At 41.5% G+C, this 25687-nt stretch overlaps 1 protein-coding gene across 1 annotated transcript; it reads left to right on the top strand.

Annotated features, from left to right (window-relative positions):
* Positions 1-18222: 18222 nt before the first annotated feature.
* Positions 18223-25049, top strand: LOC120557135 (probable N-acetyltransferase camello). The gene is made up of 2 exons (XM_039797167.1): positions 18223-18318; positions 24297-25049. The coding sequence occupies exons 1-2, from the start codon at positions 18223-18225 to the stop codon at positions 25047-25049; spliced, it is 849 nt and encodes a 282-aa protein (XP_039653101.1).
* The last annotated feature ends 638 nt before the right edge of the window (positions 25050-25687 follow it).

The raw sequence follows: 25687 nt of genomic DNA, 5'->3' as shown, positions 1-25687 counted from the left end.
TTGCAGTACTTGAAATGGGACACGTGTGCTGGATGTGAAGTGCTGATTTGTCTCTGAGCAGGTATCGTCTGAGGCGCGCGTCTGCATTCGCTGACTGCACGACCAGGATGAGAACTTTAGGTGAGCGGGTCACTAAGGGGCTTGTATGTTCAACTGTTTCTGTGTTTAGAATGACTGTGCACCTTCTCACCTTTCTCACCTCTGGGTCTCCTACTGGAAGTGCAATGGTCTCTTTGTTTGGAAGCTGTATTTTCTTTTCCCACAGGAAGGGAGGGCCTGTGAACCGGGCCAATTAGAAGAAAGCAGTTCATTTACAGATGTGTCCCCCTGGATGCCATGTCTGCTGTGTTTTCACTGTTGGAGGAACATACCAAACCATTATTGCACGTGAGAGGTACTGTTAAGGGATTTTCTGCACTCTAATTACGCGACAAATGTAGTGAACCCGTCTTGCATCGTTGTTTATGTATCCTAGAGTGACCTTTGAGTCTGTCCAGAAGAACTCCTCAACATTGTCATAGAGCAGTTCCTCTCTTAGCGTAGTTACCTACAGCGTACTGATGGACTGCCGGTAAGTTCTAACCCCCGGGATTGTGGTGACCTTTTGTTGGAGAGAGTACGTGCTTTGCCCATGATGAAGGTACAGTGGACGTCTTCCCCTTTGTTTATGAGCCTGAGATAAGAACACTGTCCATATCCGGTGGTGCTTGCATCAGAAAATGGTGTATTTCTCTTTACCACTTCTCCAAAATCGGTAGGAAGCATAACATCTGCTGATTTGCACCTTTTTTAGATTGTGTAGATCTCCTTTCCAGCACTCCATCGTGGCTTAAGATGTTTAGGGTAGTGGTGGATTGTCCCAGTCTGTTCCTCTTTGGCGACACGACACATTTCTTGGAGAATCCTTCTTTTCCCTTGAGCATATACGGAAGCAATGAAACCAAGGGGGGGAGTTATATTTTGCCGTTGCATTGGACAAGATGCCACGCCTGGTTGGTGGATTTGGTTTTACGCTGGCGCGTGATGTTGAATGTAAAGCAATCCTTCTTCACATTTCAATAAATGCCAAGTGCTCCTTTCTGTTTGTGTTTCAATCAAACGTCAAGTCCTTTTTTTTTATTGTCTGTTGCATGCTCTGAAGCTGGAATGCTTTTAAAACTTCAGGGTTGTTGGACCTAAATTTATGCAACCCTCAGTCCACCCTTTGCACATCAGTTCATGTGCTTTCATCTTTGCCAGTTGTATCAGCATCCTTTACTGTCTCTGCACTTTGATGACTCCACGTCGTTCTAGTAAGAAGTCTCTTATGGCATGAACTGTGTGAGCCAACTGGATGTACAAACTGTTCTCTGTTTTCAGAATGCTTGAGTCCATAGTTCGCGTCAACCGGTGATGAAACCAAGCCAAAGAGATGTACAACTGTCATCCTGTGCACGTGGTGTTGGCTGTTCATGTCTCCATCTTTCCACCATACGCGAAAGCAGCAAGTAAGTTGCATCATTTTTCTTTGACTTGAAACTGGTGAAACATTTTTTTTCAATGTCCGCATGAGAGCTACTTGAATTTTTAATCTAGGCGCTTTAGCGCAGCACAAGTACACCCGTTAGGTTGTTGATCATGTCAGAACGGCTCAGTAAATGCTCGTTAAGACAGGTACCTTTATGCTGCAGAGCAGTCGAAGACTACGGCGGTAACTTCTCAGGTTTCTTTGGATGATAGATGCCCGTGTGGTGTATATACCATGTCTCTCCAGGCGGTCCATTATCATCAGTTTCCTTCGCATCACCTCTTTTGATGATGTCGGCTCATGTACATTCATGTAGTCCCCTTTGTATTTTTTCATCTTTCATGAATTTGCGTTTGAGCTGGTTTAGTCTGGTTTCAGCGAGTTATCTGTTATCTGGCATTTGTGGTCTCTTCTTTAAATGGTAATGGCATTTCAAAATGTCCATTTTCAGTCTGTGTTATGCCATGCTCGGAGTTTCTGTGAAGGAATACTAAATCATCTTGCGACACAGTCTTTTCATTCCCGAGTCAGTCTCTTTGAAATCTCTTTCCAAAGCCGCATTATTGCATCTGCTGGAGTGAAGGGAGGGATTTCTTTAACAGTGACTCTGTGACAGAGACTGCTCTGCTAAATCTATGATCGTTGCATGGTGTTGAGTTGCCGACTATGCTCCATCCCAAGTCAGTGTGAATGGCATGAGGGCTCATTTTCTTTACCCTAAGATTACTTGTTTGGGTGCAAGAGCTCTAGGACAAGTTATAACCTATGAGGGACTTAACCCTGGCCTGAGGAGTGGAGGGACCTGGTGTATAATCGGTAGCAAAGTGACTCCACTGTTTGGCTGTTTCACAGGTAGGTATGTATTCCCTGTTAGCAGGTATGTAATCCTTTGTGTATGCAGTGGGGAGCTTTATGACTGTGGCTGAGTTATAATCTCACTCAAGAGATCAGACCCCACTGTCTTTCCGCTTACAACTTCATTTCTACCACATCATAGTAGTTAGTTTCAGCTTTACTGGACAAACATCTGCCTGCAGCTCATGTGAATCCCTGATCAATGAATACAGTGTCACTCTGTGTGTCTAATAGCATAGACCAGTTTTTCTGAGAGGGTTGGTGGTGGTTGACAGCCACACTGGAACTATCATTGAGTTGCTGGCTGACTATTCAGATCTGCTCACATTCAAATTATTTGACATGGCTGTAGCTGTTTGGTGGAAGTTACTTTGAGCTGCATTGTTTGTGCTCACACATGTTTTCTCTTCGAGGACCGTTCCTATAATTTTTCATCATGAAGACATGTTGGGTGTCGCTTTGTGCAAATTTCTAATGTCTGACGGCATTTGCGGTTCTTAGCACTGTGTCCTTGTTTTAGACAGCCCATAACAAAGTCTATTGTCTTTCACATGTTTCTTTCTGTTTTCTAGGGACATTTTCAAGAGGTCAGGCACTTGTGAAGTTGATTGGGTGCCTTGGCACATTGTGCATGGATAGCCGTTAGGTGTTTTGTTATCGTACTTTTATCACTTTGAGCAGTTATATTTGTATTAAATACACTTGCCTTGTCTTCCTTTGATTTCCTTTGTGTTCCTTTTGTTGCTGTTTGTTTCAGTGCAGCGAGATGCATGAATGGAGGTGACTGGGTTGCAGGCGACTTCCGCTTCTAATGAAGGAAAGAGGCAAAGCACTAAAACTTGGAAACTCACCGCCCTCCATTAGAGTCTTTTGTTACCTGCCTGTTCCATCTAAGCGTTTATCCAATCTGGTAGTTTGTGCAACAGTTTTTGGTTTTCTTCGCTGTCATTGAGTATTTGTAGCCTTTAACATGAAGGACATTGCGAGAGCAAGCATGCATTTATGAAATCTACCCAATCCCTTTTAGTCCATCAGCATCTCTAGGCTGGACCTTAGACCAGTCTGATAGCCTTTCTCTAAATGCCTTCTGTATCACAAATGGCTGGCCATATCTGTGGTTTAGTTTGTCTAAAGCGTCTTTGTATGCCTCCTCATCGTTTCTAAAGAAAGTCCCTTCAAGTCTTTCGAGCTGGGCCCATTACATACAGTACCTTGCACAAAGTATTCCGCGCCTTTGAACTTTTCGACCTTTGCCATATTTCAGGCCTCAAACACTAAAGATAAAAACCTGTAATTTTTGTGAAGAGATCAACAACAAGTGGGACACAATCATGAAGTGGAACGAAAATTTATTGTGAATATTTCAAACCTTTTAAACAAATAAAAAAGAACTGAAATATTTAGGGTCAAAATTATTCAGCCCCTCTAAGTTAATACTGTAGCGTACCTTTTGCTGCATTACAGCTGTATTAACTTGGGGTATGTCTCTATCAGTTTTGCATCGAGAGACTGACATTTTTGCCCATTCCTCCTTGCCAAAACAGCTCTCGAACTCCCAGTGAGGGTTGGATGGAGAGCGTTTGTAGACAGCAGTTTTTCAGTTCTTTTCACAGTTTTACGATTGGATTCAGGTCTGGACTTGGACTTGGCCATTCTAACACCTGGATATGTTTATTTGTGAACCATTCCATTGTAGATTTTGCTTTATGTTTTGGATCATTGTCTTGTTGGAAGACAAATCTCCGTTCCCAGTCTCAGGGTCTTTGCAGACTCCATCAGGTTTTCTTCTTCAGAATGGTCCTGTATTTGGCTCCATCCATCTTCCCATCAATTTTAACCATCTTCCTCTCCTGCTGAAGAAAATCAGGCCCAAACCATAGATGCTGCCACCACCATGTTTGACAGTGGGGATGGTGTGTTCAGGGTGATGAGCCTGTGTTTGATTTTACGTAAACATAACGTTTTGCATGTTGCCAAAAGTTCGATTTTGGTTTCATCCGAGCACAGCACCTTCTTCCACATGTTTGGTGTGTCTCCCAGGTGGCTTTGCAAACTTTAAACGACACTTTTTATGGATATCTTTAAGAAATTGCTTTCTTCTTGCCACTCTTCCATAAAGGCCAGATTTGTGCAGTATACATCTGATTGTTGTCCTATGGACAGAGTCTCCCACCTCAGCTGTAGATCTCTGCAGTTCATCCAGAGTGATCATGGGCCTCTTGGCTGCATCTCTGATCAGTCTTCTCATTGTATGAGCTGAAAGTTTAGAGGACGGCCGGGTCTTACGTAGATTTGTAGTGGTCTGATACTCCTTCCATTTCAATATTATCGCTTGCACAGTGCTCCTTGGGATGTTTAAAGCTTGGGAAATCTTTTTGTATCCAAATCCGACTTTTCAAACTTCTCTCCCAGTATCCGGACCTGCCTGGTGTGTTCCTTGTTCTTCATGATGCTCACTGCGCTTTACACGGACCTCTGAGACTATCACAGAGCAGGTGCATTTATCAGGAGACTTGATTACACACAGCTGGATTCTATTTATCATCATTAGTCATTTAGGTCAACATTGGATCATTCAGAGATCCTCACTGAACTTCTGGAGAGAGTTTGCTGCACTGAAAGTAAAGGGGCTGAATAATTTTGCACGCCCCACTTTTTTCAGTTTTTATTTGTTAAAAAAGTTTGAAATAGCCAATGAATTTCGTTCCACTTCATCATGTGGACCCACTTGTTGTTGATTCTTCACAAAAATTACAGTTTTATATCTTTATGTTTGAGGCCTGAAATGTGGCAAAAGGTCGAAAAGTTCAAGGGGGCCAAATACTTTCGCAAGGCACTGTATCTTTTCAAATAGTACAACTTGTCTGCTGCTGAGATGCCCTTTGGTTCAATCAGTGACATGACGCGTGGATTTCCATTCAATAAAGCTTATTGGTTCGCCACTAAACACTGTGGGTTCTGGCATGGGAAGTCTGTTCAGTTTAATGCTGTCCTGCACTGCTTGAGCTAGTTGAGTGACATTAGGGGAGTTGTTTGCACAGGAATGGAAGACACTGCTTGAGCTAGTTGAGTGACATTAGGGGAGTTGCTTGCACAGGAATGGAAGAAAGTGCCGGTGTGGGCTGTTTGGGTGTGAGGTATGGGCTCACCTGTTCACCTTTTATTGACTGTGCGTCATCCACCTGTGATAACTCTCTGTCATATGCTTCAAACCTGGCTCGAGCTGCTTTCACGTCCTTCTGTGCTTTCAGGCGTTCCAACTCTGATGTTTGAGCTGACATTTGTTTCTTGTGCTCCTCTTCTAGAGCTTTTTCTTTTCCTGTTGTCTTAGTTCCTGTAGTACAGTTTCATATTCAGCCTCTTTTGCGGCTAACTCTGCGCGCGCGTCAGCTCGTTTTGTTGTGAGCTGTGAAGCTGAGGACCGATTAGCTCGATTTGATGCTGCGGTTGGAGCCGTTATATGGACTGGGGCGTAGTCATGCTTTAAAAGTCCACGTAAACGAGTTATTTGGCTCTGCATCAAAAATCCTCATCAACACCCATAATCTTTCCAGAATTATCCTTATAATGTCACGAGTTATTGCATCACATGCATCAATCTTTCTCCTTGTGTCAGATGATGGTGCCATTTGGTTTCTTATTTCTGAATATAACTTTAATACATCATCGGCTCTTTTCTCTATTATGTCTGTTGACATCTCCTTGTCTGTGATATCTAACTTTTTTCTCTTGTTCGGTACGTTTCCATTGTTCTGAAATGTGTCATTCTTTCCGTTTGTATTTTAGCTCTTCGAACGTCTTGGCAACTCTGACATGCTTTGAGCTTTGTCTTGAAGCTCTGTTAAGATTTGTTCTTTGCATGTGATTGAATCTTTAATGTTTTTCTTATCCTCACTTTCAGCTTCAAGTGAGTCCTTTAAATCTTGAATTTCTTGTTGTAAACTTGTGATCTGTTCATTTATGTCCATTTGACTTACTGAAGCAGCCTGTGATCCTTCCATTTTGAGCACTTTTCGATGAACTGTTTTATTTTCTGACCAACTTCTGCCATCTGCTGGACGTTGCGTGTATTGCCGTTGGATCTCGTAGCTACGTCGGTACAGCATGTGGCGGTGGTCAAGCTCTTACTGTAGCATCCAGTCAATATTGAGAAGGCCAGAACTGATGGTTAAATGACCTTTATTGCCGTCCGTGTCATGAACCAACGTAAGAGCTGGGTAAAACAAATAAACCATGCATTACCGTCACATTTCAACCATTACACAGCTCCTTACATTAGTTTCAATACGTTAACATTATCAAATTATACATTTCCACGATAACATTTGAAATAGCTCAAATATATTTCTCATTATCTCTGAACCTTGTTCCCCAATTGACCAGCTAAATCTTGTAGTTTTAACTGTTTTTCCGTGGCATTTTACAGTTTTTGACCATGAACCTTTTCAGACTTTTCTTTTCGTCTTCTTACGCGTTTTTTGTCAAGCTGATTTCCGGTTACCATGCTTCCGGTTTCTGTGGTTACCAAAATAAAAGCTTGATACCGTAATAATAAAACATTGTTAGCGTAGCTATAGTCAAAATAGTGTTTAACTACCCTGTTGGCCTTTACATAGCAGTTATTTGTTTAATTAATACCAAGCAAACTGAACTGAAAAAACAAGTATTTTGTTTTACTTTTTTCATCCAGGTGGGGCTGAGGGTTTGACCCCTGTTTGATCTGTGTGTGTCATATCACCAACCCATGATAGCTAAAATTCACCCTGCTACTCCGAATCTACCGCTGTATGGCTGGCTACAGACTACAACCATCTGCTCCAGATCTACCTGCTGTACGGCTGGCTACAGACTACAACCATCTGCTCCAGATCTACCTGCTGTACGGCTGGCTACAGACTACAACCATCTGCTCCAGATCTACCTGCTGTATGGCTGGCTACAGACTACAATCATCTGCGCCAGATCTACCTGCTGTATGGCTGGCTACAGACTACCACCATCTGCTCCAAGTTACCTACTGTATATGACTACACAGACTACAACCATCTGCTCTCAGATCTACCTGCTGTGTGCTACAGACTACAACCATCTGCTCCAGATCTACCTACTGTATGGCTGGTTACAGACTACAACCATCTGCTCCAGATCTACCTGCTGTACGGCTGGCTACAGACTACAACCATCTGCTCCAGATCTACCTACTGTATGGCTGGTTACAGACTACAACCATCTGCTCCAGATCTACCTGCTGTATGGCTGGCTACAGACTACAATCATCTGCTCCAGATCTACCTGCTGTATGGCTGGCGACAGACTACAACCATCTGCTCCAGATCTACCTACTGTATGGCTGGTTACAGACTACAACCATCTGCTCCAGATCTACCTGCTGTAAGACTGGCTACAGACTACAACCATCTGCTCCAGATCTACCTGCTGTGCGACTGGCTACAGATTACAACCATCTGCTCCAGATCTACCTGGTATGTGGCTACAGACTACATCTCTGCTCCAGATCTACCTGCTGTATGGCTGGCTACAGATACAACCATCTCCAGATCTATGTACGGCTGATAAACTACATCTCTGTCCATACAGCAGTGGGTGGCTACGACTACAACCATCTGCCAGATCTACCTACTGTATGATGGTACAGACTACAACCATCTGCTCCGATCTACCTGCTGCACGGTGTTACAGACTACAACCATCTCCCATCTACCTGCTGGTGCGGGGGCTACAGACTACAACCATCTGCAGATCTACCCTGCTGTGTGGCGTTTACAGACTACAACCATCTGCTCCAGATCTACCTGCTGCACCTGGCTACAGACTACAACCATCTGCTCCAGATCTACCTACTGTTGGCTGGTTACAGACTACAACCATCTGCTCCAGATCTACCTGCTGTATGGCTGGCTACAGACTACAATCATCTGCTCCAGATCTACCTGCTGTATGGCTGGCGACAGACTACAACCATCTGCTCCAGATCTACCTACTGTATGGCTGGTTACAGACTACAACCATCTGCTCCAGATCTACCTGCTGTATGACTGGCTACAGACTACAACCATCTGCTCCAGATCTGCTGTGCGGGCTGGCTACAGACTACAACCATCTGCTCCAGATCTACCTACTGTATGGCTGGTTACAGACTACAACCATCTGCTCCAGATCTACCTGCTGTATGGCTGGCTACAGACTACAATCATCTGCTCCAGATCTACCTGCTGTATGGCTGCGCTACAGACTACAACCATCTGCTCCAGATCTACCTACTGTCGGCTGGCTACAGACTACAACCATCTGCTCCAGATCTACCTACTGTATGACTGGCTACAGACTACAACACATCTGCAAGTTTTGTTTGTAGTGAACATCATCAACAGCTGCACCTAAATTATCTTGGTTTCATATGGGTTGTTCTCCATACTGCATCAAACACTGTATTATTTTTTGTGTTATATGAGTACAGACAACAGTAAGTATCATTACTTAATCACAGTATATATTATTCTGGTGTACACTGTTGACTTGACTCCATGCTATTGACTATATTTAGCTTGCCACCTCATAACTTTACCTTAATTGCTCTTGTATAGTTAATTTATCTTCTACTAGTTGTACATACCTCCTATTTAATTGAATTATTCTTAATTTGTGTTGCCATACCTGAATCATCCCTCTTGTGAACACCAGCCTTATCTTATCTTTATTCATAACCCTGCTCACAAACTCACCTGAACCTTGGTCATCTGTTTGCCAATATCAATGTTCCTGCTACAGTAAATCCTATAGGCACATTGTACTGCTTCACCGTAGTATGAACCATACACTTTTAAGGTTTCGGTGTCAAATATTATGCAACTTGTTATGAATTACTCATTGTTTTGACAAAGGTAAATTAAAGCTATTTACCAAGTGTCAGCTCTGGTAAATTTAATTGTACTGGTTTTTTATAAATGTTATGGAACATGAAAAAAAATTTTGCCTTGATCAGGGTTTTAATTTGTTGCAAATGTGAACATGGTTTTAATAATCTGTATCTTATTGCTCTGAAAAACTACAATGATTTAAGAAATAGCAGTGATACTTATCAACATTTATTGAATTGATTGAATATATGGGCAGACATTACAGGCACCTATTCATGTCAACAGAGAAAACAATAATTTGTTCTCTTTTATCACTTTGATTATATGCTGATGGTGCAGAAAGGTTGAAGTCCTTGTAGATCTCTGGCACTTTGAGGACAGACCGATCCAGGAACTCTCAACTGTTGTCTTTGTATAGTATGCTCCTATTAAAGACAGATTCATAGACATCAACACGTAATATATTAGGTGGACATAGCTTGCTTTAACATCATTACCATCTTACCTTACCTTCTCTGATTTGGTTTTGTGGACATCAGTAATTTTCTCTCCCAGGCCTGGTTGTGCACCCTGTGAATTTAAGCAAAGAAACATGTGTATGTAACATGATTTTACTATTATATTATTATTATTTTTACAATTGCATTATTATCAGACTTGCCAACCTTCTTGGTTTGTGCTACTGCTGCCTGTCCTCTGCACACAGGTGAGTGATGTGCTGACTGGCAGAGGTCCATGCACATAGTGCAGCTGTGATGCAGCTCAACAGGGTACTTCAGTCACACCTGGAAGAAGAGAAACAAACCAACAAAATACTTGTTCTTTCTGCTCAGTTTGCTTTGTATTAATTAAAAAAATTACATTTAAGTTGCAAATGAAGCATATTATCTCTAGATCTGTTTTATTAGTGGTGAAATTGTACTTAACAGACTGGGTCCGTGTACTTTTTTCGTTCATTTGATTTTCATTTCATAAACAGGTATTCAAAACAAATGGTTATTTGATTTTTGTTTTAAATCATGGAGATCAGACCTCCTGTGCTGGGTCTAATATTCTAATATTAGCTGCTGCTGCAGCTAGCTAGCAGCTAGCTACCGGCCCTGTGAGCTTGGTCCCCGCGGTTCGCTCCCCGGTGCTGACTGACTCTGGTCCGTCTGCGGAGCTGCGTTACCGCTCTAGCTGACCTGGGAATCTACGCGCCCGTGATTTATTCATATTTTATTTACTTTGCGGTGATATGCTATGCACTGATGTCAGGCAGGCTTGTTGCTGCTTTTAGTCTGAGCCTGTGAGATAACTAAACTTCCTTTGAATATAACGTGCATATAAATAGACGGAATAAATAAAAGTCCCCGGAAATAAATATAAGTAAAACATATGTATTTAGGCTATTGAACTATAATGATTAATGCCTATATATGTATTGCCTCATTTATGTATTTCATGTTCCATTTCATAGCCATATTTATTATGATAAAGGGAGCAAAAATGGACGATCAGTCGCTCAGGAAGTTATAGACTACAGTTTCCCTCAACAGCAGCGGGACATTTCTAACGCGTGAAAAAGCTTAACGTGGTAACTTAATGTACCTAAACAATGATCAATCAGATATCAATCAGTTATCAGTCACACAACGTCCATAATAATTGGACTTTGGGTTAGAATTTTTGACAGTTTTCAGTGGTTGTGAGGAGCAATATGAGAGAGAAATTTGGTAATCATTGATCATTGTTTAGGTACATTAAACCACCTCCTATTGTTTCTGGACATCAAGCTAGGCCCTTATGCTAGCTAGCTAGCTAGGTGCTACGTTATGTTACTCACCCTCGTAGTTGTGGACATAACTTCATACGTCCCACTTCAAAGCTTTCTCCCGGTTTCCTGATGGGTGCAGGTGAAAGTCGTCGACCATTCTGTGCACATTGTTGACATATACTTATAATAAGCCTAAACGGCGTGCGGGTATATAAACTTGGTTACAGTCAGGTTACAGAGCAGCCGCCCTCAACAGACGTTCTAAAGTAAGTGAACGCACCCTCAAGGGGTTTGGGATCATTTCATTGGTCAACACTACAGCTGGCATTCTATTGGTTGTTGACTTTTGATGAAGGGTTATAACACAAAAAAATCCAAGCGCAGGAGAAATACGAGAGCAGAAACTTTGCAAGTGAGCAGAATCAGCCTGAGTGCGAGGAGAAGGTTCAAAGCTGAGAGCAGGAAATCTGTCCAAACAACAACATATCTGAGTCCAAGCAGAAAGTTGGAGTGCAAGCAGAGCAAATCCAAGCGCAGCACAAACTTTGAGCACAAGCAGAGCAAATCCAAGCGCGAAGCAGTGACTATTTGAGTGTGAGAGCAAGGTTTTGGAGGGAATTATTACAAAAATCTGAACGTAATATCAGTGAGAAGTGCTCTCAAATTGAAAGAATGCGCTCTTGATTAAAAGATAGGAATATAACTCCATAGTAATGCATGGTTTATTTGTTTTACCCAGCTCTTATATGGAGTTATATTTATGTTGTTTATTTCTTAAGGGAATTTATGCGGGAGGGGTTATTGTCTGCAAAAAAAAAAAGTCTGATTGAATGCTGAAATAGTCATTAGATACAGTGCCTTGCGAAAGTATTATTCGGCCCCCGTTAAACGTTTCGACCTTTTGCCACTTTTCAGGCCTCAAACATAAAGATATAAAACTGTAATTTTTGTGAAGAATCAACAACAAGTGGGTCCCAATTATGAAGTGGAACGAAATTCATTGGCTATTTCAAACTTTTTAACAAATAAAAACTGAAAAAGTGGGTGCAAAATTATTCAGCCCCTTTACTTTCAGTGCAGCAAACTCTCTCCAGAAGTTCAGTGAGGATCTCTGAATGATCCAATGTTGACCTAAATGACTAATGATGATAAATAGAATCCAGCTGTGTGTAATCAAGTCTCCGTATAAATGCACCTGCTCTGTGATAGTCTCAGAGGTCCGTGTAAACGCGAGAGAGCATCATGAAGAACAAGGAACACACCAGGCAGGTCCGGAGATACTGTTGTGGAGAAGTTTAAAGCCGGATTTGGATACAAAAACATTTCCCAAGCTTTAAACATCCCAAGGAGCACTGTGCAAGCGATAATATTGAAATGGAAGGAGTATCAGACCACTACAAATCTAGAAGACCCGGCCGTCCCTCTAAACTTTCAGCTCATACAAATGAGAAGACTGATCAGAGATGCAGCAAGAGGCCCATGATCACTCTGGATGAACTGCAGAGATCTACAGCTGAGGTGGGAGACTCTGTCCATAGGACAACAATCAGTCGTATACTGCACAAATCTGGCCTTTATGGAAGAGTGGCAAGAAGAAAGCCATTTCTTAAAGATATCCATTAAAAGTGTCGTTTAAAGTTTGCCAAAAGCCACCTGGGAGACACACCAAACATGTGGAAGAAGGTGCTGTGGTCAGATGAAACCAAAATCGAACTTTTTGGCAACAATGCAAAACGTTATGTTTGGCGAAAAGCAACACAGCTCATCACCCTGAACACACCATCCCCACTGTCAAACATGGTGGTGGCAGCATCATGGTTTGGGCCTGCTTTTCTTCAGCAGGGACAGGGAAGATGGTTAAAATTGATGGGAAGATGGATGGAGCCAAATACAGGACCATTCTGGAAGAAAACCTGATGGAGTCTGCAAAAGACCTGAGACTGGGATGGAGATTTGTCTTCCAACAAGACAATGATCCAAAACAATAAAGTAAAATCTACAATGGAATGGTTCACAAATAAACATATCCAGGTGTTAGTACCGCCAAGTCAAAGTCCAGACCTGAATCCAATCGAATCTGTGGAAAGAACTAAAAATGCTGTTCACACGCTCTCCATCCAACCTCACTGAGCTTGAGCTGTTTGGCAAGGAGGAATGGGCAAAAATGTCAGTCTCTCGATGTGCAAAACTGATGGAGACATACCCAGCGCGACTTACAGCTGTAATCGCAGCAAAAGGTGGCGCTACAAAGTATTAACTTAAGGGGGGCTGAATAATTTTGCCACCCCAATATTTCAGTTTTTTATTTGTTTAAAAGGTTTGAAATATCCAATAAATTTCGTTCCACTTCATGATTGTGTCCCACTTGTTGTTGATTCTTCACAAAAAATTACAGTTTTATATCTTTATGTTTGAGGCCTGAAATGTGGCAAAAGGTCGAAAAGTTCAAGGGGCCGAATACTTTCGCAAGGCACTGTAGTTGCATGCCTGTTCTCATTTCTGAAGTTTTGACTCTCATTGGTCAATCCGTGGTTGATCACATGATGAATAAGTGTGGCCCTGATCTCATCAGAGATGGCTCTCCTTCTTTCTCTTCTTCCCTCCTCCACCTCCTCCTCCATCTCTCCCTCCTCCAGCCCTTGCTCTCTGTCCATTGTTCAAAACAGGTAATCTGACCTTTGACCTATTTATAGGCCTGTACTAAAGCAGTGATTGGTTAGTGTTCAGTTAAGCATAATGTGTTTGCACATGTGAGGAGTGTGTGTGCCCTGGTAAATAAGTGTAGCATTTTGATTGGTTGTGTTTGGAAAAGGAAAGCAAGTCACTTTTTGTGTTTTAGGTAGAGAATTGTGGGTATTGTTTTGAAAAAAAAATGTTGTGAAAACTGAGTGAATGGCTGAGAAATAGCATATGGTTTTGGAGATTTGGTGTGTAGTTTTGTACTTTGAGTGAGAAGTTAAAAAAATCATGTGACATGAAAAGATTTTGTGTGTAAGCAGTTGGAAAAAACTGTAATTTGAACCTATCATCCTAATGTCTCATTATTTCAAATATATTGTTTCATTTTCTTTTCATTTGTTGTTTGAAAATCTGCTTTTTGTTTAGTTTACTTTTTTAAAGATTACATTAATCTAGCTGACACCTTTATACATGCAATTTACAATACAACCCAAAATTGCAGAATTCTGCAAAAACAATATCTGCATCAAATATGTTGAACTCCTGGGGGCCTGCGTGACCTGGTGGTAGAGCACATGCCCATATATAGAGGCTCTGTCCTCGACACAGAGGCTGCAGGTTCAATTCCGACCTGACATTTCATTCCCCCTCTCTCCCTTCTCATGTCCAAGCTGTCACAAAAATAAAGGCCTAAATGCCAAAACAATAAAATATGTTGAAGTGCTGCAGTCAAAGACAATATGAGACACAGTAAAAAAATAAAAATTGTATCCAGAAAAAAAGGCACTTTCTGGGCAGAGAAAGGGCAGGTGCTCAAGCTGCTCGATGGTGTTTTAAGCCTGCAACGTCTCTTTCCAAATTATAGAGTGTTGTAGACGGAATCATTTCTTTTTTTATTTATGCAGGCTCACAGTCACTAACACTACCTCTAATGAAGAGCAGTTCAACAACCTTTTTCAGTACACGGAAATACGTAACGGAAATGTTACATTTAAGTTGTGCTAAGAAGCGTAGTTAAAGTTGTTGGTGTTATCTTGCTAGTGACAGGGTGCGAACTAGGGGGGAGCTAGGGGGTGTAGGATACCCGTAGGGTACAGATTTGATCATTGGCAAATTATCAAAAGATGTTTTATCAATATTAATGAAGTTATGAATATGGTTATTAATAACTTTATCAAATCGACAAACAATCAAAACGGGGCACCACCCTGCTAGTCAGGGACCAATAATCAAACTGTGGAACAGTCTCATTTCTGTGGTAATCCTTTAAAGGGAACAAAGGAAGGGGTGAATTCGAGCACGGACCTGTTCGACCAGCAATTATCACAATAAGTACACAAATAATCACAAGCAACTGCTAATTAAGTATAATCGAATTTATTAACGTCACAATTATCAGTAGCCAATCAATAATCCTTCAATAATAAAACGTATATACTTTTTACAATATCACAACCAAACAAAGCAAAAACAAAGCAGCATATGTCATGAACACGTCTGTGTGTGTGTGTGTGTGTGTGTGTGTGTGTGTGTGTGTGTGTGTGTGTGTGTGTGTGTGTGTCTCAGTGAGTGAAAGTGGAGGGCGGTGTCGAAATGTAGTTCTAACACAAAAACAACTCCCAAAATGGCTACTCCTGTGAGCTGCACAAAACTATTTAGCCTCAAGATGGCGGTAGTGGTGCTGGGTGCACCAGGAGGGGTTGAAAAGGTCGAGGGGGTTGCTAGGCAACGCGCACGCTTAACCCAGCCCTGGTCATGTGTGTTAGCTCTGTACAAAAGTAAGCCGACCCCCACGGTTAAGCTAGCAGCGTTAGCTCGGGAGCTACGTGGCTAGCTTGTGTCCGTGTGTGTATGTAAAAGGAAAAAGAGTAAAAGGAGGAAAAAAAAACACTCTGATCTTAGTTATCGATAATAGCCAGCTCAGTGGCTAACAGCTGATTTCCGCGATGATCTCGCAGACAGTAACTAAACTCCGTGAAAGGAGTGATTTAGCAGGTAGCGCTTACGGTTTTAACCAGCTACTTAACACAACATAATCAACAGTATCGTGATCAATTATACATTCACAGAAGCAGATTAATAACCAGATATGGGCCAATACATGATTACAATCACAGATCACCCTTTGCTCATTAATAAACAAACCAAACACACTAGTTCGAACGTCTGCCCAGAACTGTGTAAGCCTTCTTACTGTACATGTGTTGTTTGTAGTTAATCTCTCGCCAGAGTTTAACGATCCGTTTCGTCCAGAGCAGTTGACGAACACGCGATCCAGGTCGACGACACAAGAAGAGCGGAACGTAGTACTTTTCTTGAATCCAGGCTGATTAAACCCGCTGCAGATGTGAGGAGATACTCGGTCAGTATCCCCTCGGATCCCCTTTGTATATCAGACAGATATAAAATGTCCCAGCTCAATCTCGACCAGCGAGGTGATGCTGGCTAGCTAGTCCGGACTAGTGCACCTCCTGTCAGTAACTGGGTTACCGTGGAAAGCAAAAGAAACACCAACGCCGACAGCTTTTATCCTTCCTCCACCTCCTAGTGGCGGGGTGGTGCATTCAAAGGCCCGACAGCCAATGGGAAAAGTGCAACCTTGTCACAGGTGTGAAGCAGTTCTTTGTCTCACTACCAGTCTGCCTTGCCCTCCATGTGTTGGAGGTAGAATCTCCATTTTGGTAACTCTGCTTCCAAGTGGCAGCCTGTAGGAGTTTGGTGTAACTGGCTTTGGGATTCACATGTAGGCCAAGATCCTTTGTCTCTGCAGTCAGCTCAATCTGAGCCATTTTTGGTTAAGATCAATGTTTAACCCCCTGCTTGGTCCCAACAGGCTCCCCCTAATAAGACATGGGTTCCCCTGAAAACGTGATTTGTAAAATTTGTCTCTAAAAATATTAACAGTGTGTCATTTTGACGTGCAATTTCAGTTTTGTGTAATGTGATCATCGTGGATTATTATGTGTAAAATTGCAAAAATATCATTCATTCATGCATAATGGCGATTTAAACCTAATTCACTTCAATAAACATAACTATACATATTCTTGTCATGAGCATCAAGGCATGGCGGAGCTGCAGTGCAAAATCAACTCATATTTAGTACTTGTTAACTCAAAGATTCGTAGAAAAAATATAAACGTTGGAGGCCATTAATCGGCGCGCAAAGTCCTTGAAATCCATTCTGCAGTTATCATCATATAGTCATGGCAAAAAGAAAACATAATTGATTTTGGTTTTACTAAGAAATTGTGTAGCAATGACGTTAATAGCATGACCGATGTACCTGCTGCAAGCCCTGTTAGCACACCACCTCCCACCTGGATGACAACAAGAAGAAGCTGAAGAATGAATGTCCTCTCTGGCTGAAGATGGAGGTGGTAACAGCTCATCAGAGGCCCGTCACCATCCTAACCCCTCTTGCTCCTCTCTCCCGTTAAACTGGAACAGCCAGCAGTGGAGAGACTGGAAGAGCCGATATACATGGCTGTTTGTTAACCCTTGTGTTGTCTCTTACCCTTGAGAGAGATTATCTATTGATTGATGGAATAGCTGACACTATAATGCCTTTGCATCTTGAGCAAAGTCACACTTGGCTGCATCCTTTGGTTTTATTAAGAATAGATGCAAGTAACAGCTGCTTGTTTTTCACTTTCACCTTTTCACATTGTAATAGCAAAGTTCTTGTTGTTTATTTTCAGGCTGGAATCAATTCCAAGTGCAACTCCCAATGCCAATACACTTTTGTTTGCAGAGCAAAGTTGAAGCTCAAACAGAACATGTTAGAGACCGTTTCCCCTGCAGGGAGATCACAAACTAAAACCTAAGTGTTGCTCTTCCAAAAGGCCTAAAGCAATACTGTAACCACAGTCTGCACACACTGTGGACACACAGCACTTTGTTCAAATGCTAACACACTGCTAGCAAAATGGTTAAGGATGGAAGCTCAGGATGCGTCGCTTAGGCCTAATTGAACGGAGGAATTCTGGTATTCTTCAGTAGCCTGAGTAACTTTAACCGTTGTTCATGTGAAATCTCAAAGACAGCCTGATGCTTTGTTTATAAACTATTTGTGGCTGGCTGTTTGCTGTTTGACCTATCAGTTCCTGTCGATAAAGTATAATAGGGTAAATCCTGTATAGTGCTGTAATCCACTTGTAGCTGTTATGTAGCCTATCTTTGTAAGTCATTGTAGGTGGCAAACAACGATTCTGCTTAAAAAATGACTGAATGTCTGTCTGAATGAATGAATGATTAATGGATAATCGCAAAGGATTGTCCCGCCCTGGTAGCCTACTCATTGCCTCCGTTGTTTGGATTGGTTAGGTTTAGGCATGCGGAGTGACATTAATTAGGTTTGGGGTAAGAACATCATGGTAAGACAATCAGAGGCAGAGTAAGGCAGACTAGGGCGGGACATCCATCCTAGAAAACTCAAATTCGCATTCGGGAACTCCTTCCGCTAGAAACTTTAAGAACAGACTAAGAAAAAGAGAGCGGGTTTGTTAGATTGTAGAAAGTGCTTTGTCAAGTGTGATGTTATTTGGATGAGCAGTTCAAAATGTAACCAGCAATACCGGAGGCCAAGCAACAGCCACGTTTTGAATGGACACTGCACTAGTTATTTTATAGCCTACAGTAAGGTGACCAGATTTCTGAGACAAAATCCGGGGACATTTTCAGCTCAGAAGTGTAAATACCTCCAAAACAGGTAATGTCTTTTATCTTTGTAAACTTAAAACAGGGACACTGCCCGCCCGGGGCGTCACTAGACCTAGAAATGCACTTGGGCACAAGCCCCCTGGGGGGGCATGGGCATGCTCCCCTGTAAGAAAACTTTGTCTATTTTAATGTTTAAATTAGGGCTGGGCATGTTAACGCGTTAATATCCGTTAACTCATTACTAATTAATTAATTAACGCTGACAATTATTTTATCGCGCGCGTAACGCCATTTTTATTATTTCTTTTATTATTGTAAAGTCTGTTGCTCACAGGCTTTTATTTTGTAAAGTCTGTGCTGACTGCTGCCATGCTTACAGGAACTGGAAAAGAAAGTAATTGGCGGATAAACAAACTGAACTTTTGCATGGCCATTTTCATTTTAAAGTTCTTCCAGACAGCGCGCGGTTGACAGAACCAAAGTTATTTGTAACCACTGCAAAGTTGAATTTTCTTATTCACCGAGTAATTCGCAGTCTGAAATATCACCTAAATGCAATACACACCGTTGATACCAGCAAAGAGAAGCTAACAAATACCATAGCAAAGTGGATAGCTACAGACTGCAGGCCCATTAGTGTTGTGGAGGACGTTGGTCTGAGAAACATTTTGAGAATCGCATCAAAGAGCGGCTGGTATGAGTTTTTACAAAGGCGCATCCAATCACAAGAAGAAGAAACACAAGTTGTATGAAAGGAGAGGACCACAAAAGCGACCCTTTACATCGTGTTCCTCTCACCCGGCTGGGACTCACTGGGTAACCATAATAACCTCGGAGTTACAGTGCATTATATTGATGAATAGATGGCCGTTCACATGCTCTGACTGTAATGAAAACAGAGGAGAGAAATTATGCTGAAAACGTTGTGTTTCACCTCACTATCATGCGGATATTTGGTACTGAACATAGACTAGTTCGTTATGCTACTCCCTGATAAAAGAAAATAAATGTTTCTGCTGTTATCTCAGAAATTGCGTTTGTTTATTTTATGATTGTGGCTCAGGATTTTGTGGGCATTTTTATTCTATATATACAAACAGGATAACATCAATGCCCTGTATTTGCTTTGATTACATTGTTTAAGTTGAGATTTACACTAAATATTTGATTTAACTGCTAAACAAAATGCTGATGTTAAGTGTTTGCGGAACAAATGTATGTTATGGCACTTTCGTTCATATGGCAGATCATTTAAAATAAAATTGTGCTATATATTACTACTTTATATTATTATTGGATTTTTGTATGTAACTATATATATAAGAATATAGATATAGAAATAAGAAATCATCAGATTAATCAGTTAAAACTTTAATTGTTGCCCCGCCCTAGTTTAAATACATCCATCTGGTGCACTTTAAAATAAAAATTTCAGACAACCAGCAGGGGTTTGCGGGGGGTAAAGTGCAGAGTCTGTCCGAGCCCCGCCGAGCCCCACGCAACACAGTTAAAATCAAATTTTGTTCTCATACTAATGACACTGGTATGCTTTGTTTGTGTGTGAAGCCCTGCTTTCATTAAAGTGATGGTTCGGGTAATTTCACCCTAGGGTCCTTTGCACCATGATCCCGATCAACACCCCCAGAAGCTTTTTCACCTGGGTCGAACATTGGGGGTAGGCGTTAGCGTTATCAGCTGAATAGGCGCAAGAGGCTAATGGATCCGAAGTGTCTCTTACCTTACCCCACTAATAATGCCGAAATGATACCAAACGTCTACAGTAGTACAAATAGGTTATGCACTCTTAAAACGATGGATTGTAAAATTTTGCAAAAGATGCAACAAAAATATGTATTAATTTAATGATTAAATAAGGTAATGTCTCCAAACTTACCTCAATTATTACTTGTCTCCTGCTAGTTATACTACAGCACCTACTATAAAAAAAGTTAAAATAAAAATATTTTTGTTGCATCTCTTTTGGTGTTGTAATTTGTAGACGTCCCCAAGCACTCGTCTTACAGCAGCAACAACAACAGCAGAGAGCAGAAGCCGAGGGCAGTGTTATTTACATAACTTGTGGTGTACTTACCCCTTTCAATCCATCGTTTTATGAGTGCATAACCTATATATATTAGTGTAGACCTTTGGTATCTTTGGGCATTATTAGTGGGGTTATGTAAGAGACAGCTCGGATCCTCTAGCACTCATCTTGCGCTACTCTAGCTAACTCTAACCATCCATCCTCTAGTGTGGATTAGTATTCGGGTGGACATTCCTCTTTGTAATTATGACATGTATTACATTTTTTTATGGCAAACTATTCCCCAAAATATATGCATATGCCTATTTTGAGAGTAGTATGTGATTGTAGTACAACCAGCAGAACACTATATATATGAGGTAAGTTTAGAGACACAACTCTATTTAATTATTAAAATATTAAATGTGTTTTGGAAAAATATTCCCCCGCTGGCTAGCGGGACCAGTGTTATTTCTGCAGGTTGGAAGACAGCTCGTTATGATGAAAATGGGTTTGTAGCTCGTTGTTGACCTTACTACGGTAGGAAAGATGCAGGTGTGGGACTGTCCACGGAACGGGAAGCGTCTGGATCACCTAGCCTACGTCTATGGCAGGGGTCTCAAACTCAATTTACCTGGGGGCCGCTGGAGGCAGAGTCTGGGTGAGGCTGGGCGCATCAGGTTTTCCACAAGAAAAGCTTTGTTAAAAAATTCCAATCTTCTCAAATCTCTTTATTTTTATTATTTATATTCTTTTATCCCGCCGCGTACGCATCACTTTGATTTACTTTGTCAGAGAGAGAGACCTCATATTAACCCTCTAAGTGCCATTGACGTGTATGTATAAATATATATATATATGTATATATATATATATATATATATATATATATATATATATATATATATATATTTGTAGGGGGTCGGTTATCCCCCTGTAAAATGAAAAATAAACCGTTAAATGGCACTTTCTGGAGAGTTTTGTGCAAAGAAATGGAGAAATTGAGTCTTACATGATATGTGCAAAACTGCAAGGTTAAGAGCCTATACTCTGCATTGTTGTAGTATCAACAGGTATTAGGGCATTTAACATTTGCATTACTGTTAATCAGTCATCACTTGATTACACACTGTATTACCTTGTTGTGATATAAGAAGTGACCCATACAATGTGCCAAACATAATGTGCCACATGAAGAGACAGTGCAGCATATGACAGTAGCATCACTTTCATCAATTTTTTTGTGACATATTTAGACTGCAAGCAGGCACATCTGGACAAACTAGCAGGCTTATGTGCCGGAGCTGAGCCCCGGAGAGCCCCGGCCCAATTTAAGCCCTCGTTATATATACATTTATATACAGTGCCTTGTGAAAGTATTCGGCCCCCTTGAACGTTTCGACCTTTTGCCACATTTCAGGCCTCAAACATAAAGATATAAAACTGTAAGGATGTGAAGAATCAACAACAAGTGGGTCCCAATTATGAAGTGGAACGAAATTCATTGGCTATTTCAAACCTTTTAAACAAATAAAAAACTGAAATATTGGGTTGTAGCAAATTATTTCAGCTCCTTTACTTTCAGTGCGCACAAAACTCTCTCCAGAAGTTCAGTGAGGATCTCTGAATGATCCAATGTTGACCTAAATGACTAATGATGATAAATAGAATCCAGCTGTGTGTAATCAAGTCTCCGTATAAATGCACCTGCTCTGTGATAGTCTCAGAGGTCCGTGTAAAAAGCGCAGAGAGCATCATGAAGAACAAGGAACACACCAGGCAGGTCCGAGATACTGTTGTGGAGAAGTTTAAAGCCGGATTGGATACAAAAACATTTCCCAAGCTTTAAACATCCCAAGGAGCACTGTGCAAGCGATAATATTGAAATGGAAGGAGTATCAGACCACTACAAATCTACGAAGACCCGGCCGTCCCTCTAAACTTTCAGCTCATACAATGAGAAGACTGATCAGAGATGCAGCCAAGAGGCCCATGATCACTCTGGATGAACTGCAGAGATCTACAGCTGAGGTGGGAGACTCTGTCCATAGGACAACAATCAGTCGTACTGCACAAATCTGGCCTTTATGGAAGAGTGGCAAGAAGAAAGCCATTTCTTAAAGATATCCATAAAAGTGTCGTTTAAAGTTTGCCAAAAGCCACCTGGGAGACACACCAAACATGTGGAAGAAGGTGCTGTGGTCAGATGAAACCAAAATCGAACTTTTTGGCAACAATGCAAAACGTTATGTTTGGCGTAAAAGCAACACAGCTCATCACCCTGAACACACCATCCCCACTGTCAAACATGGTGGTGGCAGCATCATGGTTTGGGCCTGCTTTTCTTCAGCAGGGACAGGGAAGATGGTTAAAATTGATGGGAAGATGGATGGAGCCAAATACAGGACCATTCTGGAAGAAAACCTGATGGAGTCTGCAAAAGACCTGAGACTGGGCCGGAGATTTGTCTTCCAACAAGACAATGATCCAAAACATAAAGCAAAATCTACAATGGAATGGTTCACAAATAAACATATCCAGGTGTTAGAATGGCCAAGTCCAAGTCCAGACCTGAATCCAATCGAGAATCTGTGGAAAGAACTGAAAACTGCTGTTCACCAAACGCTCTCCATCCAACCTCCACTGAGCTCGAGCTGTTTTGCAAGGAGGAATGGGCAAAAATGTCAGTCTCGATGTGCAAAACTGATAGAGACATACCCCAAGCGACTTACAGCTGTAATCGCAGCAAAAGGTGGCGCTACAAAGTATTAACTTAAGGGGGCTGAATAATTTTGCACGCCCAATATTTCAGTTTTTTATTTGTTTAAAAGGTTTGAAATATCCAATAAATTTCGTTCCACTTCATGACTGTGTCCCACTTGTTGTTGATTCTTCACAAAAAATTACAGTTTTAAATCTTTATGTTTGAGGCCTGAAATGTGGCAAAAGGTCGAAAAGTTCAAGGGGGCCGAATACTTTCGCAAGGCACTGTACATATATATAGGCTACGTATAATGTCCTGGGCAGCTGCCTAAACAGCAAAACAGCTGTGACAAATAATTTGATTATAATGTAATTATTTTTCTTATCTGATAATCTATCCATCCTCATCCGCTTATCCGGGGTTGGGTTGTGGGGCCAGCAGCTCCAGCAGCAGGTGACCCCAAACTTCTGATAATCTAGTGATGATTTTTTGATTAATATTCAAAAGTCCTTTCTTAAACATCTACTACATTGATGCACAAATCTCAATTTTCTGTATGCAGATCTTGCTGATTAAATGTTTATAGGTTTGTGAGCTGACCTAATTCAAACATATATACTTAGTATCAGTTCAGGTATTCCGAAGTCGGCTTGTATGAGGTACTTATCTAAGTCAGTGTATTACCTTCAGTAGATGCGCACATCCTCAGTTTGGAAGAGCAGACCGGAGTACCGACACGGAAGGAAAGCAATGTACTGCTGTGTACAGGTCAGCAGCTAAATGTATTTTAGCTACCTAAAATAGGCCCACCTAAAAAATTAAATATCAATTTATTTGGCAAGGCAAAGCGGTCAAATATTCTGAATACACTGTACACTTAAACTGATATTATTTTTTTTTAAAGTGGGCCTTTTTTGGGGTGGCTAAAATACGTTGTTCTGTTGCCCAGAACATTACAGCAGAACATTGCTTAGCTTCCGAGTCGGTTTCTCCAAACTGTGCCAACAGGCATCTAATGTAAGCAATGACATCTAATGAATATGGGTAAGAACCTAATACAAGTTAACCCGATGTCAAAATATTGGAACTATCCATTTAAGCCCTAGTTCTGTGTACATAATTATGTCACTCAGAAATTCAGTGATATCATGTAACATTATGATTGTCCTAAAGAGAATTTGAGGATTGAGCTTAAGTGCAACATCTGAATCCTTTATTTTATTTCCCTCTAGCTCCTTCTTGTCATGCAGCTGGTGATCCGCCGGTACCGTCCCTCAGACAAGGACACAGTGCTCGCCATGTTCAGCATCAGCATCCGGGAGCACATCCGTCCATGTTTTCACAATGCCATCACCAGTCCTCTCTACCTCGCCATCACCCTGGCTCTGGGTGTCACTGGCTACCTGCTCGGTTCCGTGTTAGTGGCTGTGATGTTACCAGGAGCCTGGGTGGGCCTTGTCTACTACTGCTGTCATGAGCTATATGCCAGCTACGGCAGGGAGAAACTCCAGACAGACATGCAGGACATCCCTGGGAACTATCTGAGCAGACCGGATGACTGTTTCTGGGTGGCAGAGGCTGAGGTTGATGGAAGGGCCCAGATCATGGGTATGGTGGCTGTAGTGGCCAAACAAAGCGGGACAGAAAGACATGGAGAACTGTTCAGGATGATCATCTCACCATCGTGCAGACGGGTAGGCCTGGGCTTCAGGATGGCTCAGACTGTGATTGACTTCTGTAAGGAACGAGGCTTCTCCAGGGTGGTTTTGGAGACCAGCTCTACAGCCACCGCTGCTGTGGCCCTGTACAAGAAACTGGGGTTCAGCCAAGTCTTCTCATACACCGAAAAACCGGCCCCTGTTTGTTTTGTAACGCTGGCCAAGGTGTCATTTTTTAAATGGAAAAACACCTCTAGACCTGACATAATCTTAATTAGCTACAATGATGTTTCATTTACAGTACATTCCTCTGTATCAGTGCTTTAAGCTTTTGCATTGATAATACTTTACTGAACCCAGTATCTGTAAGCTTTGTCATACAAACACACTTGCTGTTTTAGCTATGACCCAAAAGAGCAAGAGCCTTTTACTTGTTCTGTATGTACACTACTGGTAAAAAGTTTTAGAACACCCCAATTTTTCCAGTTTTTTATTGAAATTCATGCAGTTCAATGTCTTATTGTACTCTGAAATGAAAGAATAGAACAAATGAACAATTTAAGTTAAAAAAGAAATCATGGAATCAATTTATAAACCAAAATGTATTCTAAATTTTTGACTCATCAAAGTAGCCCTCTTTGGCAGATATAACAGCTGAACACACTCGTGGCATTCTTTCTACAATGGAAATATTCTTCAGAAAGTTCTTCCCATCTCTGTTGAAGTTCCCATAAATGTGTGGCACTTGTAGGTAGCTTTGCTTTCACTTTTCTGTCCAGTTCATCCCAAACCAGCTCAATGGGGGTTAAGTCTGGTGACTGTGCTGGCCACTCCATGTTTTTAAGCTTACCATCTTGTTCTTTTTTGCTAAGGTAGTTCTGGCATAGCTTGGACTTATGTTCTGGGTCATTATCTTGCTGTAGGATGAACCCCTGACCAACTAGGCGCATACCAGAGGGTACTGC

This window comes from Perca fluviatilis, chromosome 4 (genome assembly GCF_010015445.1).
Source record: "Perca fluviatilis chromosome 4, GENO_Pfluv_1.0, whole genome shotgun sequence".
In the NCBI taxonomy this organism is placed as follows: Eukaryota; Metazoa; Chordata; class Actinopteri; order Perciformes; family Percidae; genus Perca; species Perca fluviatilis.
The sequence above is the reverse complement of the archived record's forward strand: the minus strand, read 5'-3'. Positions and strand labels throughout refer to the sequence as shown.

Bases quoted from the DNA above. Each gene is read 5' to 3' on its own strand.
- LOC120557135 (XM_039797167.1), top strand. From the start codon at position 18,223: ATGAGCAGTTCAAAATGTAACCAGCAATACCGGAGGCCAAGCAACAGC. The intron at 18,319-24,296 runs GTGACCAGATTT...ATTTCCCTCTAG, and splicing joins ATTTTATAGCCTACAGTAAG to CTCCTTCTTGTCATGCAGCT.